This window comes from Notechis scutatus, chromosome 3 (genome assembly GCF_049901735.1).
Source record: "Notechis scutatus isolate UNSWTSFEM ecotype Mainland chromosome 3, rNotScu1.2, whole genome shotgun sequence".
Lineage (NCBI taxonomy): Eukaryota > Metazoa > Chordata > Lepidosauria > Squamata > Elapidae > Notechis > Notechis scutatus.
Window position 1 is genome coordinate 107,810,903 of NC_142011.1, and position 20,241 is coordinate 107,831,143.

Genomic DNA, 20,241 nt, shown 5'->3' on the forward strand with positions numbered 1-20,241 from the left:
GGTTTGGCTTCTGTTCTTTTGGCAATGTAGCAAAGATGAGGCTGGTATGCTTGGACATGCCAAGAAAATTCCCAGGCTGGAAACAGTCCTGTCTGCTACTACTACTATTCAGCCTCTCTTCTCTTGGATATAGCCTTTTCTCCCTTACTCCTTCTGAACTTCATCTTCAACAAGGAGCTTTGTCCACCAGGAGAAATATCCATTCTTGATCAACCTTTCTTCGCTTTTGGGTCAATTCCTGGAATTACTCAAAGTTTTTCTTTAAAAAAGAACTGAGAGCAAAAACTGACTCATGCTGTATATCATAAGAATAGAAACAGCTTCAATTATTTCTCTGCTCCTGGGGATTAAAGAGACTTGCATTCAAGTGCTGAAAGGTTTATCAGCCATAATATACATAATTTCCAATCTGACGTCTCTGGACCATCTTGTTTGTTCACAAATGACTGTTTCACTTACTGCAGGTTTCCTGTTGCTGCCACTAGTAGCTGGATAGTTTTCTATCAAGAGACAGTGTAGTAAATCCTTGCACAGTGCAGGTTTAGGATTTAATTACTTCTTAGGCACCTTCCATGATTCTAGGACATAGAAGATGTCCAAAAAGGTGCTTAAGTATTCACGATGTTGAAAAAATGTTGGTGTCCTCACCTATTGCAACAGTTCAGAAGCATAACATGGGTGTCATGCCCCTAAATCTGATTCAGAGGGGGAGGCCGAGAAGCTGACAGGGAGTGGGAGTGTGGCTCTGTTGGCTGTGGAAGAAACTGGGAAGGGCAAAGGCCAGCTGAGCAGAGCAGGGGAGAGGTAGAGCAAGGGAGAGGGAATTCGGAGGAAGACCCAGGCCCACCCCGTCTTCATCCTAGGGCACGCAAGGAGGAACGGAGAAGGGAGCAATGTGAGTTGCGTGGCTTACGGGGGAGGAAAGGGACCTGATTCCCTTCATTAGCTGCAGCCGGGAACACAATGTTTAAAAAGGGAAGCAGTGTACAACAAGGTTGTTGGGAGCAAATCGTGAATTATCTGGTATCATCGAGGCTTATCTGGGTTCCTGGCGTCTTCCCAACTGTGTGTGTGTTTTGCTGGGCTTTCAAGTCTGCAATTTCTTCTGCCCTGTCAAGTTAATTACTGCAGCATGGTTTTTGTGGATTTTTATTTATAGTTTGTATGTACTTTGTTTTCGGACTGAATTTCCTCCACTTAAAGACTGTTCTTGGGAGAGTTTTTTCTCCAGCCAAAAGTAACCTGGACATTGGGGGCAAAGCTGGAGATATTAAAGGGACACTTCTTGCTTATTTGACTGTGTTGCCTTTGTGCCACGCCCCAGGTCATCACAATGGGTCTTAAAACTGCAAGCTTAAAGTGCAGCCCTACTACCCCATCCAGATGGTCCCTCCCCCACTTTGCTGATGATAATCTACTGATTCCTCTGCATCACCTCTATCACTATTTGTGATCTTCATTCATGGGGTAGGGTAACTCCTCATTCCCTGTCCCTCAAACTCAGCTTCTGGCCTTCTAAAGGAAGGTAGAGGTACTCACTATGAGTAGTGGTACCCACTATGATGACAATTGATCCCATTATTTCTGCTGCAAAAAGTATTACCAACTGGCCTTTTATCTGATTATAACTTCCAAGTCATTGATTTATTTTTTAAGTTAGGATTTCATGAAGGTTTATATAGCCCCCATCTAACTATAAATTTATTATTCCACACCCACCTGAATAAATAGGGGTAGAGTGAGTAAAAGAGATATGTCTAAAGAAGATAAATTTAAAAATAGAGAAGGGTGATATCTGTCTTCTATCCAGCACTCAATATTGCTTTAAAGTTCACCACTAGGGTAAAATGCCCAAAGTTGCTTCAACAGTGAAAGGAATGGATGGGTGGGTGGGTGGGTTGGATGGATGGATGGAGAGGGAGGGAGGGAGGGAGAGAGAGAGGGTGGAGGGAGGGATGGGGGATTGAGCCAGGCAGGCAGGCAAACAGGAAAACAGATACTTACTGGTGAAGCAAACAATAGTAGCAGTCTTAGAACTGCTTCTAGTCAATTGAAGGGCAGTTGAACTCATCCTCCTTCCCCATTGGCAGAGCAAAGTCCCTCATGGCTCTTTAGCCCTCTTATAAGGAATTCTACTCTGCCTTAGCATTCCATCACCAGAACATCCCACCCAGTCTAAGCCAACGAATGCAGATACACAACTGGCTAGACATGGAAAAATATTATAAAATAATAATCACAAACCCCAACATTGAATTGCAGAGCAAGGAACAACACTGAGCATGTCAATATGTTGCTCAAAATGGCCAAGTATTGTTCTGAGTACAGTATGTTTTGTGTGAAGCTCGAAACAAAACTCTTGCAACCTATGTGTTTGAATTCGAGTTTGAAATACTTGAAAAGGCTGTTTCAAGCACAAAAAGTTTTGCACATCCTAATGCTTGGTAGAATACAGAAGAGCTATTGGGTTAAGTCAAAAGATTTATATATACATTCTTATTAAACATGATTTTAACCTAGAAAAATATTATTCTGATGTTTAGCAGTATATCATTGGTCAATTACAATTTAAATATAATGGAGGTGCATATATTAAAGGTGAAAGTACCGTATTTGCCGGCGTATAAGACGACTGGGCGTATAAGACGAGCCCCCAACATTTCCACTCAAAATATAGTTTTTGTTATATACTCGCCGTATAAGACGACCCCCCACTTGGAGGCATGCTTTTCAAGGCAAAAAGTCGTCTCATATGCCGGCAAATACGGTAAGTTGTAACACTTGGGGTATTCTGGATATAATTCTTGATTGACACCCCAACCCCTTTCCCCAAACTTACAAAGCCACCAAAATGCTTTAGAGGCAGCTTCGCCTTTCTCAGGCTGGCACTCAATTCCTCTCCCTTTCTTTGTGACAGCCCCGCGTGCGTGCCATCGGACTCAAGGGTGGGGGATGGACAGCTGCCAACTCACTCACTCACTCTCTCTCTCTCTCTCTCTCTCTCTCTCTGTGTGTGTGTGTGTGTGTGTGTGTGTGGAGGGTAATTCCGGCTATCTCTGGCCTCCGCTCGGTTTTAAAGTCGCTTGGCCGGTTCCCAAGTCGCAGCGCGCTGGCCGGTGCAGGGGAGGCAGATCTTTCTCTCTTAAGCGGGGAGGAGGAGGGGACAAGAGGAGGGACGGGACGGGACAGGGGCGGGAGTAGGGCGCTCGCCTTCTTCCACCGCCCACCAGACCCTTTTCTTCCCAAGGGGACCCTGGAAAGCAGCTCGGGAGCTGGGTGGCCCTGCCCAGCAGGGTCCCATCAGGAACTTCCTGAGGACATCCCCCCGCCCCAAGCACAGCCCTCCCGGTCTTTCAAAGAGGGAGGGAGAAGCGGGAGGAGCAAATTGCCGCCCCCGCCCCGCTGCCCAGAAGGAGGGGCGCCACAGTCCACCCCCACCACCTTCTCCCCCCACTCCCTGGGCCATTACGCGGCTCGGGGCTGGCTGGGCGGCGGCCCGCCAGAGACCCTCCCGCTCCACCCCCACCCCACCTCCAGATTGGCCTCCGCAAGCGCCCCGAGCCGGGCGGAGGGTGGGTGGGTGGGTGGGAGGAGGAGGAAGAGAGACTCCGGCTGGGCTTGAAGGGGCTTCGCAAGTTGCGGAGCTCCGCCCGTCGCTCTTGCACCGAGTGACAATGTATTTACCGGCGTATAAGACGACCCCCCCACTTGGAGGCATGTTTTTAGGGCAAAAAGTCGTCTTATACGCCGGCAAATACGGTATTACCCAAGTGATAAGGGATTTTCCGTATTTAATTAAAGTAATGTCTTTTGTTTTTATTTATTTTTCATATACACATTGAAAAGAAAATAAGTATGTGATACATATAATTAAAAAAAACAAAATATGGCAGGTAGTGAGCAAATCTCAAACAATAAATCTAAATATCATATGGCTAATGTATTCTAATACACAATTAAAAGCTTAAAATATTGTAAGACATTTTATACAGTTTCTAGTCAGAACATACCTCTATTGAACTTTAAAAATACTGTCAATACATTTAAAATCAATAAGAAAAAAAAGAAAAACTATAAATAATAAAGAATACATTTGTAAAATATGATAAATTATATGAAAACTTTGTCAAATTAAAATATGTTATTTCTAGAAATGATTTCCAAATAAAATTGAGTTCTGCATCAGATTTACTTCTTTAATATGAAGTAATTCTAAATATTAAAGCAAAGTCCCATTTTTTGGTTAAGTATTTTTGATGGTGGAAAATAAAATTTTTATTAGTTAAAAAACACACAGACTCAGCAAAACCAGCACCATGAAATACTTATCTGAAAACTCAGAAATCAAAGACAAGAGCAGATGGTGTTTAAGGTGGACACAGATAATCTTAGGATTTTTTACAACTACTTTTGTTACAAATTACAAGTAAAGGGCAGTAAAGCCATTCCGAGAATGTTCAAAAGTATGTTAAGTCTTTAAAGCAATATTGAAACTAAACCTCTTCACATACAGATAGTCCTCAACTTATGACCACAATTTCCATTGCTAAGCAAGATAGTCACTGAGTTTTGCCCCATTTCATGATCTTTCTTGCTACAGTTGTTCAGGGAATCGCCACAGTTGTTATCTTAGTAACATGGTTATTAAGTGAATCTGGCTTCCACATTAACTTTGCTTGTAAGAAGATCACAAAATGACCCTGGGTCACTGCGACCATCATAAATACATGCCAGTTGTCAAGTGTCCAAATGTTGATCCCGTTATTATCGGGATGCTGCAATAGGTTTTGGTAAAAAACAGTCACAAGTCACTCTTTTCAGTGCGATTGTAACTTCAAAAGTTCACTAAACAAATGGTTCTAAGTCGAGTACTATCTGTATGCACAAATTCTGTATTTCAATCACAAGACTTGAAGTTTTCAGTTCCTTCAAAAAAAAAACCAGAATAATAGAGAAGTTGGCAATTCTCTTGCCTTGTGTTTTTATAAATTTGCAAATCTTCTATTGCTTAATTTTCTATTTCTGGAGACTATCTGACAAAAATGTGAATAATTCACTAAAGCCTGCAAGCTCTGAAGGCATCCAGCCGGATGAGAGTTGAGTTCATATTCTTTATTAAATAAGTGCTTTCCAAAAAGCTTCAGTGTTTGCAAAGCAGATAGCACAATGAGATAGCATGAGATTTCTGGCTCTGCATTTACAGACAAGTGGGCAAGGCAAGCTGTGCAGTAGGAATTGCAATGTCCTCCTTCTTGTAATAAGAGTGTGCCAAATTTCAAAGGAAGTATGTTTGATATATCTTTTCTTAGCTTATTAAAGTCTTTTCTTCTGGAGATGAAAAAGAAAGGTCTTGTATACCAGACTTAATCCATCTTCTCGACAAGAAATAAGTCTTTCAATAATAAATTTAACTTTTTAAAAAACAGTAATTAAAAATCACTTTAGTTCTGAAAAGCAGCAACATTCTCAGAGGGAAAGGCAGTTAAAGCATCTCAAGGAATAAGCAGACTGATTTTGTTGCCTCTGGGGAAGGTGTAACTTAAAAAGAACTTATTTGTTAAATCTGCTATACAGAAGATAACTTTTGTCCGCTGCATTATACCAGCCAAACTTAAGATGAATATGTAAACAGAAGCACTTTTTCCACTACTATATTATCTGTATTCTAACAATAAAGATTGTAACATCCAAATACAATGCCTCAGGGCTCTGCATCACCAACTGGAAAGAGAATCCTCAACTATAAATTAACAAGGAGGAGGATGCATTTCCAAAGACAAAAAACAACATTCAGTCAAATAAAACTTACCTCCAGCACAGTCACAAAGGAACTACCGTTTTCAATCATGGATAAAAAGTTGAGAAACAAAAAGAGAAGCAATCCAATGAAATTTAAAGGCAAATCAACAATAATTGGGAAGGGAACAAAACCCCACGTTGAGAATCCTGCATGGAGGTCCAGGGCTTCGTTTTTGAAAGATAGCTTATTTCCTATTATGGCCTATTAAAGCAAATGCTGGATTGAAAGGAGGAAGCTCAGACTTGGAAGGAAGGTTCTAACTCACCAAACTGTCAGCACTACCCAGAATGAAGAATAAACAACTACAGCAATTGGTCAATTTGATGCAAGTAGATTTCACTATTGCTTGTGTGTCTCATCTTTCACCAAAATACATACAATGTGTCTTTTTCAGTGGAAAAAAAAATCCCATTTGAAATGTAGAAGAGATTTTGATACTAGTTAGTTTGGAATTTTAAAGTTTAACGCCCAAATGAAAAAAATTAAATGCATAATAAAAATTAAAAAAATTAAATGCAAACTACTTTAGCCTTTATGGGCTAAAAGACTTCATATTTTCCATATGGGTTTTCTGGTGCTATAGGTAATTTAAAAATACAGACTGAGTTATTAATACAACTCACAGTTATATGAATATGTAAGAATATATAGCCACTATTTTTTCTACTTCTCTGCCTCTGCTGTTGAAATAGATCGACTAAAGTCTTGCCAGATAGAAGTTAATTCTGCATTCCTAATTCCAAACACATTAGCCAAAAGAAAGTTTCATGAAATTGGGAAAGACTTATTACTAATAATCTGTCACTGAGCTTCATCAAAGACATTTACCACAAAAATGCTATATATATACATAACCCTTTCTCTTATTAATATGATGTACCAACAGCAACTTATGGGTGGGACATGCCTAATCCTCCTGCCTTCTGCTTTCCACAGAACAACCCTGTGAAGGAGACTGAGCTGAGAGAGCGCGACTGGCCAAGGGTGGGACTAAAGTTCTTGGTCTCCTGGTTTCTATTCTAGACCTGTGCCTTCACCACTACACAAAACTGCCTCTCTCTGATTTTTCTTAATGGATCAAATAAGTGTGCCGCCTGTATTTTCTGCCTTTGGTAATATGTAATATTCAAAGTCTATGAGCTCTTAAAACTCCTAAGACTATCAAGATTTTGAAGGCAGCATCAAAGATCTTGCTGTCTGCCTAAAGAAAAATCTAGCAGTGTTGCAAAATATCTTTAAAGAAAAATCTAGCAGTGTTGCAAAATATCTTTACTACTCACTGTTGTAATAATTGCTTAACAAACTGCAGTCCTTCTGAATAATGAAGTTTCTATTAATATGAAGAAACAACCAGGTTTGGAAAATGTTTTTTTTGGGGGAAAAGCTTTGAAATGTGATTTAGTTATTCAGGACATATGCTTTGTATTCAAAATTATACTATTTAGTAAGCTATTTCAATAACATATAACCAGCTAAATTAGTAAAATATAGATTAACATAAGCAAAGGTATTTCAAGGCAACCTCTCCTCTATCATATATTTGCACTCTTCAAACTAAACAATAAAAAGGTGGTAAGAGAACACATTCATCACTGAAAGCTGAACTTTAAAAAATATGCACATACATATATACATTACTGAATAAATATGAAATATCATTTGAACTAAATTCAAAACACAATAACTGCATTGACATCTCCAATATTCAGTCCATACAGATTGTCCAAACACAGGTCATAATGGGCACTTAAGTACAATTATCTTCAATGTGTATGATAAAGTGGAACACAGTTCAAAAAAATGTATGCCACATTCATTAGACTACTACGCTAAGAGATTAACAGTTATTCCTCTAGCAACTATAATTATGACAGAGAATGAAAACCAGAGTGAAGTAAAGTGAACACCAAAAAAACAAACAAATTCAGTGAAATATCTATACATCCATCCATCCACACCAAACACTGGCTCTCTTATGAATGGGATAACCACAATTCAGGCATTATTACGAAAGTTGAATGCTAATAATCCAGGAGATTTTTTTTAAATGTTAGTGAAATACAGACATTTCAGAGGAAGACACAACTGACACAGGAACACAGCACTGACCTATCATTAAGTGTCGTACCTTATGATTCTTGACTCTTGACAAATGTATCTTTTCTTTTATGTATACTGAGAGTATTTACACCAAGACAAATTCCTTGTGTGTCCAATCACACTTGGCCAATAAAGTATTCTATTCTATTCTATTCTATTCTATTCTATTCTATTCTATTCTATTCTATTCTATTCTATTCTATTCTATTCTATATCCAGTTCAGTAAATCTAAAATGATTATCTCTGACAAGAGTTTTTCCTACAACTGTGACAGACCCTCCAAACTGCCACCTGTTATTACTTAGGATCAGTAATATATATTTAAATATTCTTATTTTCTCTTAATGTCTCATGATGTAGAAAAGTAAAGAAAACAAGCTTGTGTTCACATTTTTTCTTAATATTTTCTTCCAATGGCATAGTGCAAGAATTCAACAAGGCAGTGTGGAACTAGGGACTCTTTCATTCAGTGATACATAAAGAGAGAAGAGTAATGCTCAGCTAGAATAGAATAGAATAAAATAATATATGTTATATATAATATATAATATATATATATATATATATAAATAAAATAGAATAAAGAATTCTAACCTATAAAGAATTTTATAAAGAGAGAAGGGTAATAAAAAGCTATAACAAGGCTGTACGTGTTTGTTGTGCATATATTATCAGTCAGGAAACAGCGGGCATTTTTTTAGCATTATCAGTGAATAAGCATGAATACATGCAGCACACTGAGTCCTTAATATTTTTGCAGTTAACAAAAGGATTCACAGTATCATAAATGTATCCAACATTCTTTGAATGAAGCAGTCTTCGATACTGAGAAACATCTCTTTTGATCATCCTTTAATCCTTAAGTAACAATGAGGAAATATTTTTCCTCCATTTCCAAATTCCTCCTGTTTTGTTCTCCAAAGTTTCTTTTGGGGAGCAGGCAACAGGTTTCACTTGATTATACTGAATCCTAACAACATCAACAAAATAGTTGTGAGCAGAATTATTTCTTTCTACTTCTACTAATAATCTGGACTCTCCCACTTAACGGATGTCAGTGGATGAGACGGATTGAAAAGAGCCAATGTGTAGAGCCACTCAATCTCAATTCCATTTCAGTGTTGACAAGACTGAAGCTATGCAAGGACGACTCATTGTTTAGAATTGCCACTGAGGGAACTCTCTGACTGGTCCCTGAGTAAAATCTATATATTCTCAAGGTACAAAAGACTTCTAGAGGGCAAGCTGGGGTGCCTTTCACTGTGTAGCCATCATATTAGAAGAGATATTTGCTTTGCTGAAGCACAAGAAAACCAGAGTTGGTACTACAGATACAATGAATGTTGAGAGAAATGGTAAGAATACAATTATGTTGATTTGCAGACCAGGACTTTTTGCGGACCATGAGGTAATGTGAATTAAGTACCAGTTGAGTAAAGATCACAAATAATAATATATTCATTCTGAATTGGCAAAGCTTTTAAAAATGGAAAAAAAGATATTTCCTGCAGTAAAAAACACCAATGATGTCCTTTAAAAAAAAAACACCAAGCCAAATTCATTTGAAATTCCACTGAATTGCATTCCTTTGGATGAATTCAGCCTGTCCCTTCATGCCAGAGGTCCAGTCAAGTACCGGTACTATCTTAAAAATCAACAATTTATCCTCTCATTGAAATAGAGGCCACAGAGCTAGGTCCAGAGCAGCCCTCCCTGCTGCTAGGACATCATCCCTGCCCAAGTTGCTAGATTCTGCTGCCAAACTGGCAATAAAGTCCCCAAAGCTATGAGTGCTGGTGGATTTTCAATCTGCTGAGTGGTGGCACTGAGTCCAGGACAGCTCAGGAGGTTGTGGATACCATGGCAACCATGGATCTCTCCCAAATACTCAACAGCCCAACAACATACTGTAGCTGCATGCTGATCTGACTTTTGTTTTGAGGCAGTCGTGGTATAATCTGTAGTACAGAACTTTAATATCAGCCCATAGCCATGGACAGATAATTCTAACTATTTGAAAGATAAAATCATACAGATCTAATACTTGTTGAAAGCGGGGGTGATTCCTTCCACCTTGGTAGTCCTTGAAATCAGCTATCTTATATAACTGCTAGCAAGCCTCTTGCCATCAATAAGAGTATAAAATCAAATATTTTAACAGAAAATAATTTGGTTTCAGAATTGCAACATTGTCATATTTGAATGCCTTGGCTAAAACAATGAATCATTCTTTTGAATATAACCATACATATTTAACCCTGAATGTTTGAAGTCACAATTTTAAATCTTCAATTCTTAATTAATTCCTCCTTTTCCTTTTCATTCTATATAGAATCTCACTCTCACAGAATTCAACAGTTGCAGGACCTCAATACATCAATGTTCAATTTGAGGGACAAAAAACTAAGTTATATGTGGATGCAGATCTAAACCTTAAAATTATATAAATTTACATTATGTAACGTGAACATCATATACACATTATTTTAAGCTAGAATTCAAGTTTGGTTTAGCTCAATGCAGTATAATAAGTAAAAATCCAATTTTCCAGATTACTCAACATTTGGTTTATCTTGTTTAAAAAGAATTGGTATAAATTTGGATATTTCTTTAAAAAAATGTCTACCAGTCTAAGCCCCAAATAGATATCACGTGTAACAATACTTACAAAAGTTCAAGAAACATGAAAGTTATTTGACCTATTAGTAATTTTACACAGTGCAATTGTTCAGTCCTAATACTTAATAAAACCCATTTCAACAACTCAGTGGTTCAAATACATTACCGCAATAATCCTTACAACATCCCTGTAAGGTAGGCTAGAAGTATCATATATATATATATAACATATGCCAACTGAGTGGAAGAACAGGTTAGTGGTAGAAATATTATTCAAACTTCCATTTCGGGTTGCCATTTTATTCCATGCAACTAGTTATGAGAATTCAGAGCAAAAATGTAACAAAATGGATAAAACTAGAGTTCCACTTTACTAAGGAATTCTGTTTTGTTCTTGCTTGAAACCAACATAACATTGAAATGTGGTTCAATAAAATGAATTATTTCACCACCTGTGTCTCAGTCTATGAGATTGAGAGTGTTATAAATATTACAAAATCACCAAGAGTATTTGCACCATAGAGGAAAAAGTCATTCATTCAGTGCAGCCAGTCAATTATGGAACCATTTGCCTTTCAAAATGTGTCTAAGTTAATGAACCACACATAACTTTGTCTAACACATAATTCTTTGCCTCCTTTGCATGTCAGTAGAAGAGAATCCCTCATTCTTTTTCAGCATCCCATGCAGTTTCCCAGAAGTATAACCTACAAACATATAAACTGAGAAAATAAAAACATTATATGTTGTTCTTAAATAAAATAAATTTAATGGCTTCAAGTAAAATATAAAATTTAACAATAAACTATCTGAAATAAGTCTCTTGAAATGTGCCACAACAGGCACTGTGAATTCACTGCCCAGAACTCTCCTTTCAGCTTGTAAAGGCAATCTCTTTCTGTTCTAATGGAAAGTATCTGAGCACATGGCAACCCATTCATTACCTTGTATCGATCCAAAGGGTCTTCCTGCTGCAGCTGATTCTCCCTCATCATTTGATATTCTCTCTCATATTTCTTCAGTTTCTTTGTAGGCACCTGTAGGTTAATAAAAATAAATAACAAAAAGAGGTACTGTTAAGGTTAACATTCTAGGTGAAAAACTACTCTAGCAAGACACAGAGGGACTAAGAAAAGTAGGAGCTATTGTGTACTGATTATCAGCAAATTATTACAAAGAACTGCCAGCAGATTTCAAATGAAAGTAGATATGTTACTTCTCCTCAACAAGGCTACAGTGTTCTAATTATAAGGCTAAAAGTGGGGAATATAACTCAATTCACAATGGAACATTATGATTTCTATTACTATAGGAAAAAATAATCATACTTCCTGCTGCTAGGAGCAGAAACTAAGTACCCATCTCAAAATAAGACGGACTGGGATTCTTGGTGGGAAGGTGTCTTTATAACTGGCACTCATTTGGGACAAAGTGTGTGATTATAACTAAGAAAGTTACTTTGAAAAACAAGTGGTTTCCATCAATATGAATTTGAAATTCCAGTTGCACCTCCTACAAAGGCCTATAATATTTGTGTGGGAGTAGTGCATCTTCCATTATAATATAAACAACCGAACCTAAAATATAATTGTTCTAATTACAGACAGACAGTGGGAGTAGGACACAATGAGGCCACAAAAATGTACACATCATGACAGTATAAGGAGCAATCAACAATATGAAGATAGAAAAAAATTAATGAGAAATAGGACATACTTCAGCAAATGGAAATTGTAGCCCTGCTGTACACACATAACAGGGGTCTAGGACAATTTGCCACAGCCAACTTGCCATAGGCCAACTTACCATGGGACAACTTGCTGCAGAAAATTTTAATGTGATTTCATGTGGGATAACTCAATGTCATTGACAAAAATGGAAATAATGTTGAAGAAATAGTAACAGATAACATCGTGTTGAGTTATCCTGCATGGAATTTTCTGTGGCAATTTGCCTCATGGCGACTTGGCCACAGCAAGTTATCCCACAGCAAGTTGGCCGTGAATGGCTATCGAGAGTTGGCCAACACAAATTATCCCATTCTGCACAACAATGTGATATGTTGAACTATATACAGAGTAAAGTAATGGGACAATGATAGTTGTTGATATAGAAACAAAGAAGTATTTGGTACTAGTGCCAGGTACTAAAAATATGAAGATAAGCTGAATCTAAGAAAGTAAAAGGCAATGAATGAGGCTGGCCAGAAAAGATCAGTCTGCATAGAGAAAACAGTGTGAATGTTCAGACTGAGATATTCATGAGGCCTCAGTGCACCAAATGTGTCCTACAAAGTCATCTGGCTGTTAAAGGAAAAGGATAATTGACTATCAATTAAATCTCCTAATGGAACACCTGCTGTTTTCTCCTCTGACTAGCTGCTTCCTTAGAGCAGGAATGTTGATTTTGACATTTATCAAAACGAGTTCTCTTGATGGGAGGTCTGTAAACAGAGTTTTAAAACTTGTGCTGTCCACTTCAAATGGACTGCAAGTGAAGAACTCCCAAAACTTAGAACTTGAAAAAATTCAGCTTTTATACAAATCAGAAAACATAAATGAAATGACACAGAAAACAGTTAACCCAGATAACCCCAGCCCAGCATAACTTTGGCAAGAAAGTTTAATGAAAACCCTATTTTCACAAATTTCATTGAAAGCAAAATAAATGTCTTTATTTCTCATATACCCCAACAGAGATACACACAATCCCTTTTTCTTTGCATCCTTGGCTCAAAACCTATCACTCAAAAGCCAGATTTCGCAATAACAGAAGCAAAGCTCACCAGAATGCTTTCTATTCTTTTTCTGTTTTCCACTTGGGGACACAGCATATTTATAGCACAGTGAGGTTGCTAGGATACCTCTCTGTGAGTGTCTGTCTTGTATTCTCTGCTGCTTTATCACTATCTCTGATCAACAGAAGCATCAGTAAATACAGGGAGGAAAGCATAAAACGATGAGGAAACAAACTACCATTAAAGCAAATAATATGGGATATGAGATGGGGGGGTATAATCTATAGCATTAATTGGCTGCTAAATAAAATAACCATATGTTTTAATAGCTTTTTATGAATGATACTAGATAAAAATGAGAATGACGCAAATATGTGCAAATATCAATTGGTGGTTATATATGTAATTATGGTACAGCTTTTTCAGAGGAATGCTAGCTTTAGAATTGGTTATAGTGAAACAACAAATATATTTTTTAAATATTTTCCATAAGGTACTGCCTACGGTACCTTACTGGATTTGGGAACGACTGAGTAGAAAAGAATCTTGAAGTAATGATTGACAGCTCAATGGAAATTTCAATCCCATATTTGGCTGCTTAAATAGGACAAATTCCTATAACATGAATTATTAGGAAATGAATGGAAAATAAAACAGCCCAAGTAATAACATGAATTGGCGAAGTAATCATACTTTGCAATATTGCACACCAGAAAGTGGTTAACCTAGAAAAAGAAAAGATAAATTAAAATACTGAAACAACTAGAGCCAATATTTTAGGAGAAAAGACTATAGCAATTGGTGTTTTTAGTGAAAGAGGATGAGGCAGGTCAGGAATGCTACGAAATATGTGAAATGATCAAATGCTCAGACAGAAATTACTTTTGGTTTCCATCTCACAATCCTAGAACATGGAGCCTTTAGGGCATTCAGGCAAATACGTTCATGGCAAACATGTCTTTTTCTTTTTCTTTTTTCTTTTGCACAATGTATAAAAAACAAAATTATCTGCTATCAGATGTGATGGATATCCCTTTAGATAATTTACAAAAAGAAATTCACCGAAAAAGGAAATAACTATGGCCTGTCTAAATGATGCTATATTGTCTTCTGGATCATAAGTAGCATATATGACATAATTCTGGGAAGCAATAGCAAAAGAAAGGATCCCACTCTATGCCCGTGAGCTTCCCAAATGCATCCGTTTGGTGCTATGTATTCCAGAGCAGCAAACCCCCCCCCCCCTTTTTTTAAATTCGTATTATTAAAAATGCCTACTTCTACTTCTTACATTCAAAGTTATTGGTGTAACAAAAAAAGAAGCCTGTGGAAATTCTCAATCATCCAGTCATGGTTGTCCCAAAGGTGTTTTTTCAAGAGGCAACTGGACTTTCTGGTTTTTCTTTAAAGACATTTCACTTCTCATCCAAGAAGCTTCTTCAGTTCTGACTGGATGCTGGGGAATGGAATCAAAGAAAAACCAGAAAGTCCAGTTGCCTCTTGCAAAAACACCTTTGGGACAAGAAAAGAAGTCACAAACAATTATTTTGTGCTATTATAGCAATACATTCTCACAATGTAGTATAAAAGCATTATTTTTGTTAAGATGCCTTTTATTAGTCATTATTTTAATATTTCTAAAATAAGTCAGAAAAAGCATTTTAGTACTGTACGAAGATTAATTTTAAAAAAGTGATAAAATAAGACCCTGTACACTCGCTAGCTTAACAGAGCCTGTCTTTCAGAAACAGATCAAAGAACAGCATTAGGAACCTATATTTGTCACCAAAGTCATTATTTCGCTTTGTTCCAAAATCAGATTCTTTGAGATAAGAAAAACAAAACAAAAACCTACTTATCTCTTTAGTTATATGTTACTGAATGTTCCAATAAAAAAGAACAAAACAAATAATTCATTGGAGAAATGTTAATTAATACAAATCCTCTCCATTATTTATTTTAAAATGGAATTTTGATCCAACATTTTTTTTAATTGATTTTTTTAAAATCTACAGAAAAATGCATAATGATCTATATTCACAGTGTTTTCTTAAGTATGGACCCTTTGTATGCATTATTTCCATTATCCTATTAAAATATTTAGTTTTAGAAGTTATTTCATTTTTAGAATGAAACACAAGAAACAGAGACTAGTTTGAACAAAATATCTTGTCCATTCACATAAAGAATGATTATATTTTGAATAAATTAGATCTCCCACAGGGTGATGTACAAAATATAATTTATTTCTGAGACAGTAGAATGGGCCCAGGAAACACCTGTGAAACGTCCCATGCTGCCTGATGGATGGGGTCTTTGATATTACAAAGGGCTGAATATTAAGCAAGATTAAATTGGTAATTTATAATACATACATACATACATAGCATGTTTGATAGTAAAAATCAAATTCCAGAACATTTTTATAGAAGGTATTTTATTTTATATTTTGATGTTTTATAAAATAAGCATTGCTTCATTTCCCTTGTTGCTGATATATTTTCCTGTGTTCTATACTATCACTGGTATTCATCCTGATTTTTATTTTTAAATGGTATTTGAGGAACCAAATGGAATTCTTTTATTGAAATTTGTACTAAGAATTTTTCTGCTATTATATTCTAAGAATATAATAGATTTTCAAGTAATTTTTCTTCACAGACTGAGGCAATTGACAAAGGCTGCAAGGGTTTACAGTTCTTATTAAGCTAAGATTTACCATGGTGCTTTTATAGAAATAAAACTTTATTTCATTTTTTTAAATTTCTCTGCTTATATTTAATTGCTCCATCTGGTTAACTCCATCTGGACTATTAAAAACAAGTGTTTACACATCTATATTCATATCTGAATGAAGAATCAGAATACATTTATGGTAACATATTTTGTACAGAAATCAAACAGCAGATTAGATGTTAGGTTTTCTGAGTTAAATAGCTGAGGATGAAGGGTGGAAAACATTGGAATCCAAAATAGGAGTTATATTTTTAATTCTTCAGTTTTAATTATGAATGTTGATCTTTTTGGCATTTGCCTGTTCATAGTACTATCTCAGAATATCAGGCTATCCACCAAATGCATATGCAAAAATATCTACTTGACATGCAAAAATGCTCATTTACTGCTAAAAGCGGCCTTTATCCAGAAGGCCAAAACAATTAACTAACAAATAATTTTATTAAACTATTACACAAAAGGAAAAGATACAAGTTTGTATTCCACTTGGTAGTTAAGAATGAATTAAATTTATTTGAAAGCACTCTAGTATAGTTTGTTTTTTTAGGTAGTAAATATTTTGTGTAAAGCATTACAGTGAAATTTGTGGTGAATGGAGATTTTGTAAAGTAGTTAAAGGTTTAATCTGCCTCAGGACACTACTAGCTATAAAAACTGTGGCTTATTCAGCAATATACTTGCCCAAACAGAATGTGCTTAAATCATGATTACTGTATACTGGATTATTCAGTATAAATTCTGCGCAGCTAGATATTTGTACAGATAAATTAAGGATTAACATTCCCAACATTCCCAAGACTCAGATTCTATAGAAGCAACACAATAGCCAGACTTAATGCTCCAATGAAACTTTAAGTACCGCAGAGAAACATGACTTTATTTAAAGCCAACATTTTTCTATGAAATTCACCTCCAATCTCTATTGTCAAGTGAAACAAAATAAAACACACAAACACATGTAACATAATCACTCACATTCTTTTTTGTACCTTATATAAACACAAACAAATAGAAATATGGGGTGGAGAAGTCTTCTTTTGTGTGTGCGCAATAAGCTCACTAGTCCTACAGGTTAAACAGCATGAGGTTAAATAATTAAACTAGATACAGTAATATTCATGTAGGAGCACTACAGGTGAACTGGACAACCAAATTCATGGGTGTTCAGAATTGCACACAAGAAAGAATCTGAAAGATTTCAAAACAATGTCTCAATCCAGAAACTGTTAAAATAGTGAAAGCTGAAAAACACAGAGGAACAAGGCTTTTTTCATGTTACATACATTAAAAATAAATTGGAGCAAATCATATTTCATAATGTAAACACCTACCACATATCTAGGTTTGCTGATTGCCACCAGGCTGGCTAGAAAATCTTCATCATACAGCTGGCTAAAGACATGAGAATCGTAGGCCATCACAATGGAAATTTCTTCCATCATGTTGTCAGCAAAAACTGTTAGCAATGACCAGTAATAGGACGAAGAATTAGCTCAGTTCAGCTTAGCTTGATATGACTTTTGCACAGCAGCCACCTGAAGTGATTAGGCAGGGAGTGTCACTGAAGAAAGAAACAAACCAAAAAAAAAAAAACCTAGGGGAAAAGGAAAAAGAAAGAAAAGCTCCCACAGCCAATGAGAACAGTTCCTGGATGCTGCTTTTTCCTTTGGGAGTTTTCTTGGTCTCTATGGGCCACAGATAGTTGAAACACCTGTTCATATGTCCATATGGTAACAGTCTTTCCTTAAGTTTTCTTCAACCATAAAAAGTAATCTTCCAACAGAAAAGTAATTCCAAAAGAAGCCAAGAGAAAGAGGAACAGTTCAGTCCACAGTGAAGAGCTCCTATGTTCTCACAAAGCTTTCTTTAAATGCGGTATTTAATCACACTAGATTCCTTTTAGTGGAGGAGTCAGATTTCTCAAGGTTTTATGCCTTTTCCAAAGATTTGCACAGTAGACACGAATAGCATTCTGTCATGATTGGGATTTTTCTGTATTTTGGAAAGAATTTGTATTTGCATGGTTGGATATGTTTTCGAGTCACATTTGATTTTTTTAAAAATTATTCTAACATTAAAAAAATAAATTGGTATCTTTTAAATGGAGGCACAAGGCTTTCTTTGTTAGTCAAAAAGATGGTAAAATCTTATTTAAATGACATTCATTCACAAGAAATAAACTATTTTTCCCCAAAATGAAAAAGAATCCAACTCACTTTTAAATACAACCATCCCATCCTTTTGAATTTTTAATTGAAATATGTGTTGGTCATTTCAGAGAACTAATAGATTGATCAACATACCAATAAAGAAAACCTTGAAAAAAACTTTTAAAATTTTATTTCTATCTATGTTTCTAAAATATTGGAAAACAGCATTTCTATAAATTAAAAAAATAGAATATATTTTAAAAATGACTCATTCCATTGCTGTTTCCTGCAATATTCTCTCCTGCCTAGCCTCGTGATAAGAAGCCTATATACATAATGACAGAAGTGATACTGTAATGACAAGATGTATGTTTCCAAGTCCAATTGTTAGCAAAATGTCACTTGCAAAATGAAAATATAACTTTTCTCTGTCCTCAGTTTCATTTTTCTCAGCAAGTACTCCCAAAATCTTTCATGGTCATATTATTTGCACTTAAATAGTAAACCTGGGAATACCCTTTTGTTTTAATGAGAGAAATAAAAGCATCATATTATTGCTGCGAAACTGGGCAGAATTTTAATAGGTTTAAATAGAGAAAGCATGAAGAACAAATCCTTGAGATTAAAATATCTTACATTTAATCCAAAAAGCTATTTTAGTAATGCAGTTTGGTGATGCTGAGGCTAATGTGGGCTTACTTGTTTTCTTCCCAATGAAGGTAGCTCTGATCCATACTGTAAACAAGTAATTCTTCTTCTTCTTCATCAGTGGGTCAAATTCCTGCCTGTCATTCTAAATCCTCCACTATATTCTTCAGGTTATGTCCCTGGGGGTAGAGAATCTTTTCACAAAAGCCTTTTTTTAAAATAAGATTTTCTAGCTTCAACTTCCTGGTTGAAAATCCTTGCTAGAAATGAAAGTACTCTTCTCGTCTTTGTAGTTCTATCAGTCTGACTCAGCAAGGTTGATAATGTGTGCAGAAGGTGACTGAACAAAGACACCTGTTGTAGAAGAAAGCAAGGAATGGAACTTCCCATGATTCTTTGCTGCCTGGGAAGGTTTTCAAGAAGAATTTACTTACCACTGAGAAATGCCTAGGCTTCAAGGTGTTTACCCTCTCATATAGTCTGTATTAAAGACCAAAGGTGAACCAGGAAATGGTAAATTTTCCCAAAATTAAGAAAAAAAACCTTTAAAGGACATCTAGATATTTTATGACTCAATCAAGTGCATTTGTAGATAAAAGGAAACAAAGAATTGCTTACCATACCACACCTTAGCCAAACTACATTTAAAATAGACTTTTTATGAACTTACAAGTAACATGATTCATTTCTGGATAGTAATCCTAACCTTAATTTCTCTATCATTTAGCCATCAAATAAAGTTAGCTCCTCTTTTTTAGTTCCTCTTTTTTAAAACTTCTATGCACATCTTTCTAAAAGACAATCCAGGCACTGGATTACTTGGGAAGACACTTATGACTCCTCTCTTAATAGAAATTATCTTTTTCCATAGGAAAAAAGTCCAAAACTGGGCACCTATAAGATGTAGTTTGTTAATAGCATGTGACTTTTTTGTAGAGCAGTATATGCAGATGTTTTAAGATAGTTCAAGCACTTTTCTGCAGAATAATTCACTGAGAAATTAATAATATACTAATTGCCATCTTATCTCAATTTTAAAAAATAATGTTGTAGTATCGTATGATCTTTCAGTGGAATGTATGGCAAAATATTTCTCATGCTCCTTCCTGTTTTAATGGTTTTTATCTAGGAGCTCAAGTTTCCCATTTTCATGATACGTTTGTACTAGTTTAAATAATTAGTGTTCAAAAACTCAACTTCCTTTGCATGCCATATACAGTATTTACAGATATAGAAAGTATGTGTCCCTCCAGACACTGACTACTTCTAGAATATCTATCTACTCCATCTCTCATTTGGTACAGAGTTAGATTTCATCCGCACACCCTTTTATCTCACCCTGATATAATGGATAGCCACTCTCAGTGGTTTCAGATGTTAAACAGGATAGCTCAAGCCCTACAGCACACCAAAAGATATCCAAGGGCCTGACCTCTATCAATTGATTCTG

At 36.0% G+C, this 20,241-nt stretch overlaps 1 protein-coding gene across 1 annotated transcript in view; it reads right to left on the reverse strand.

Annotated features, from left to right (window-relative positions):
• Positions 1-20,241, reverse strand: part of RABGAP1L (RAB GTPase activating protein 1 like) — a 191,694-nt gene that overhangs the window by 18,115 nt on the left and 153,338 nt on the right. The window contains exon 19 of the mRNA XM_026669180.2: positions 11,465-11,557. Within this exon, the coding sequence (XP_026524965.2) occupies positions 11,465-11,557 (93 nt within the window). The remainder of the gene's footprint in view (positions 1-11,464; positions 11,558-20,241) is intronic.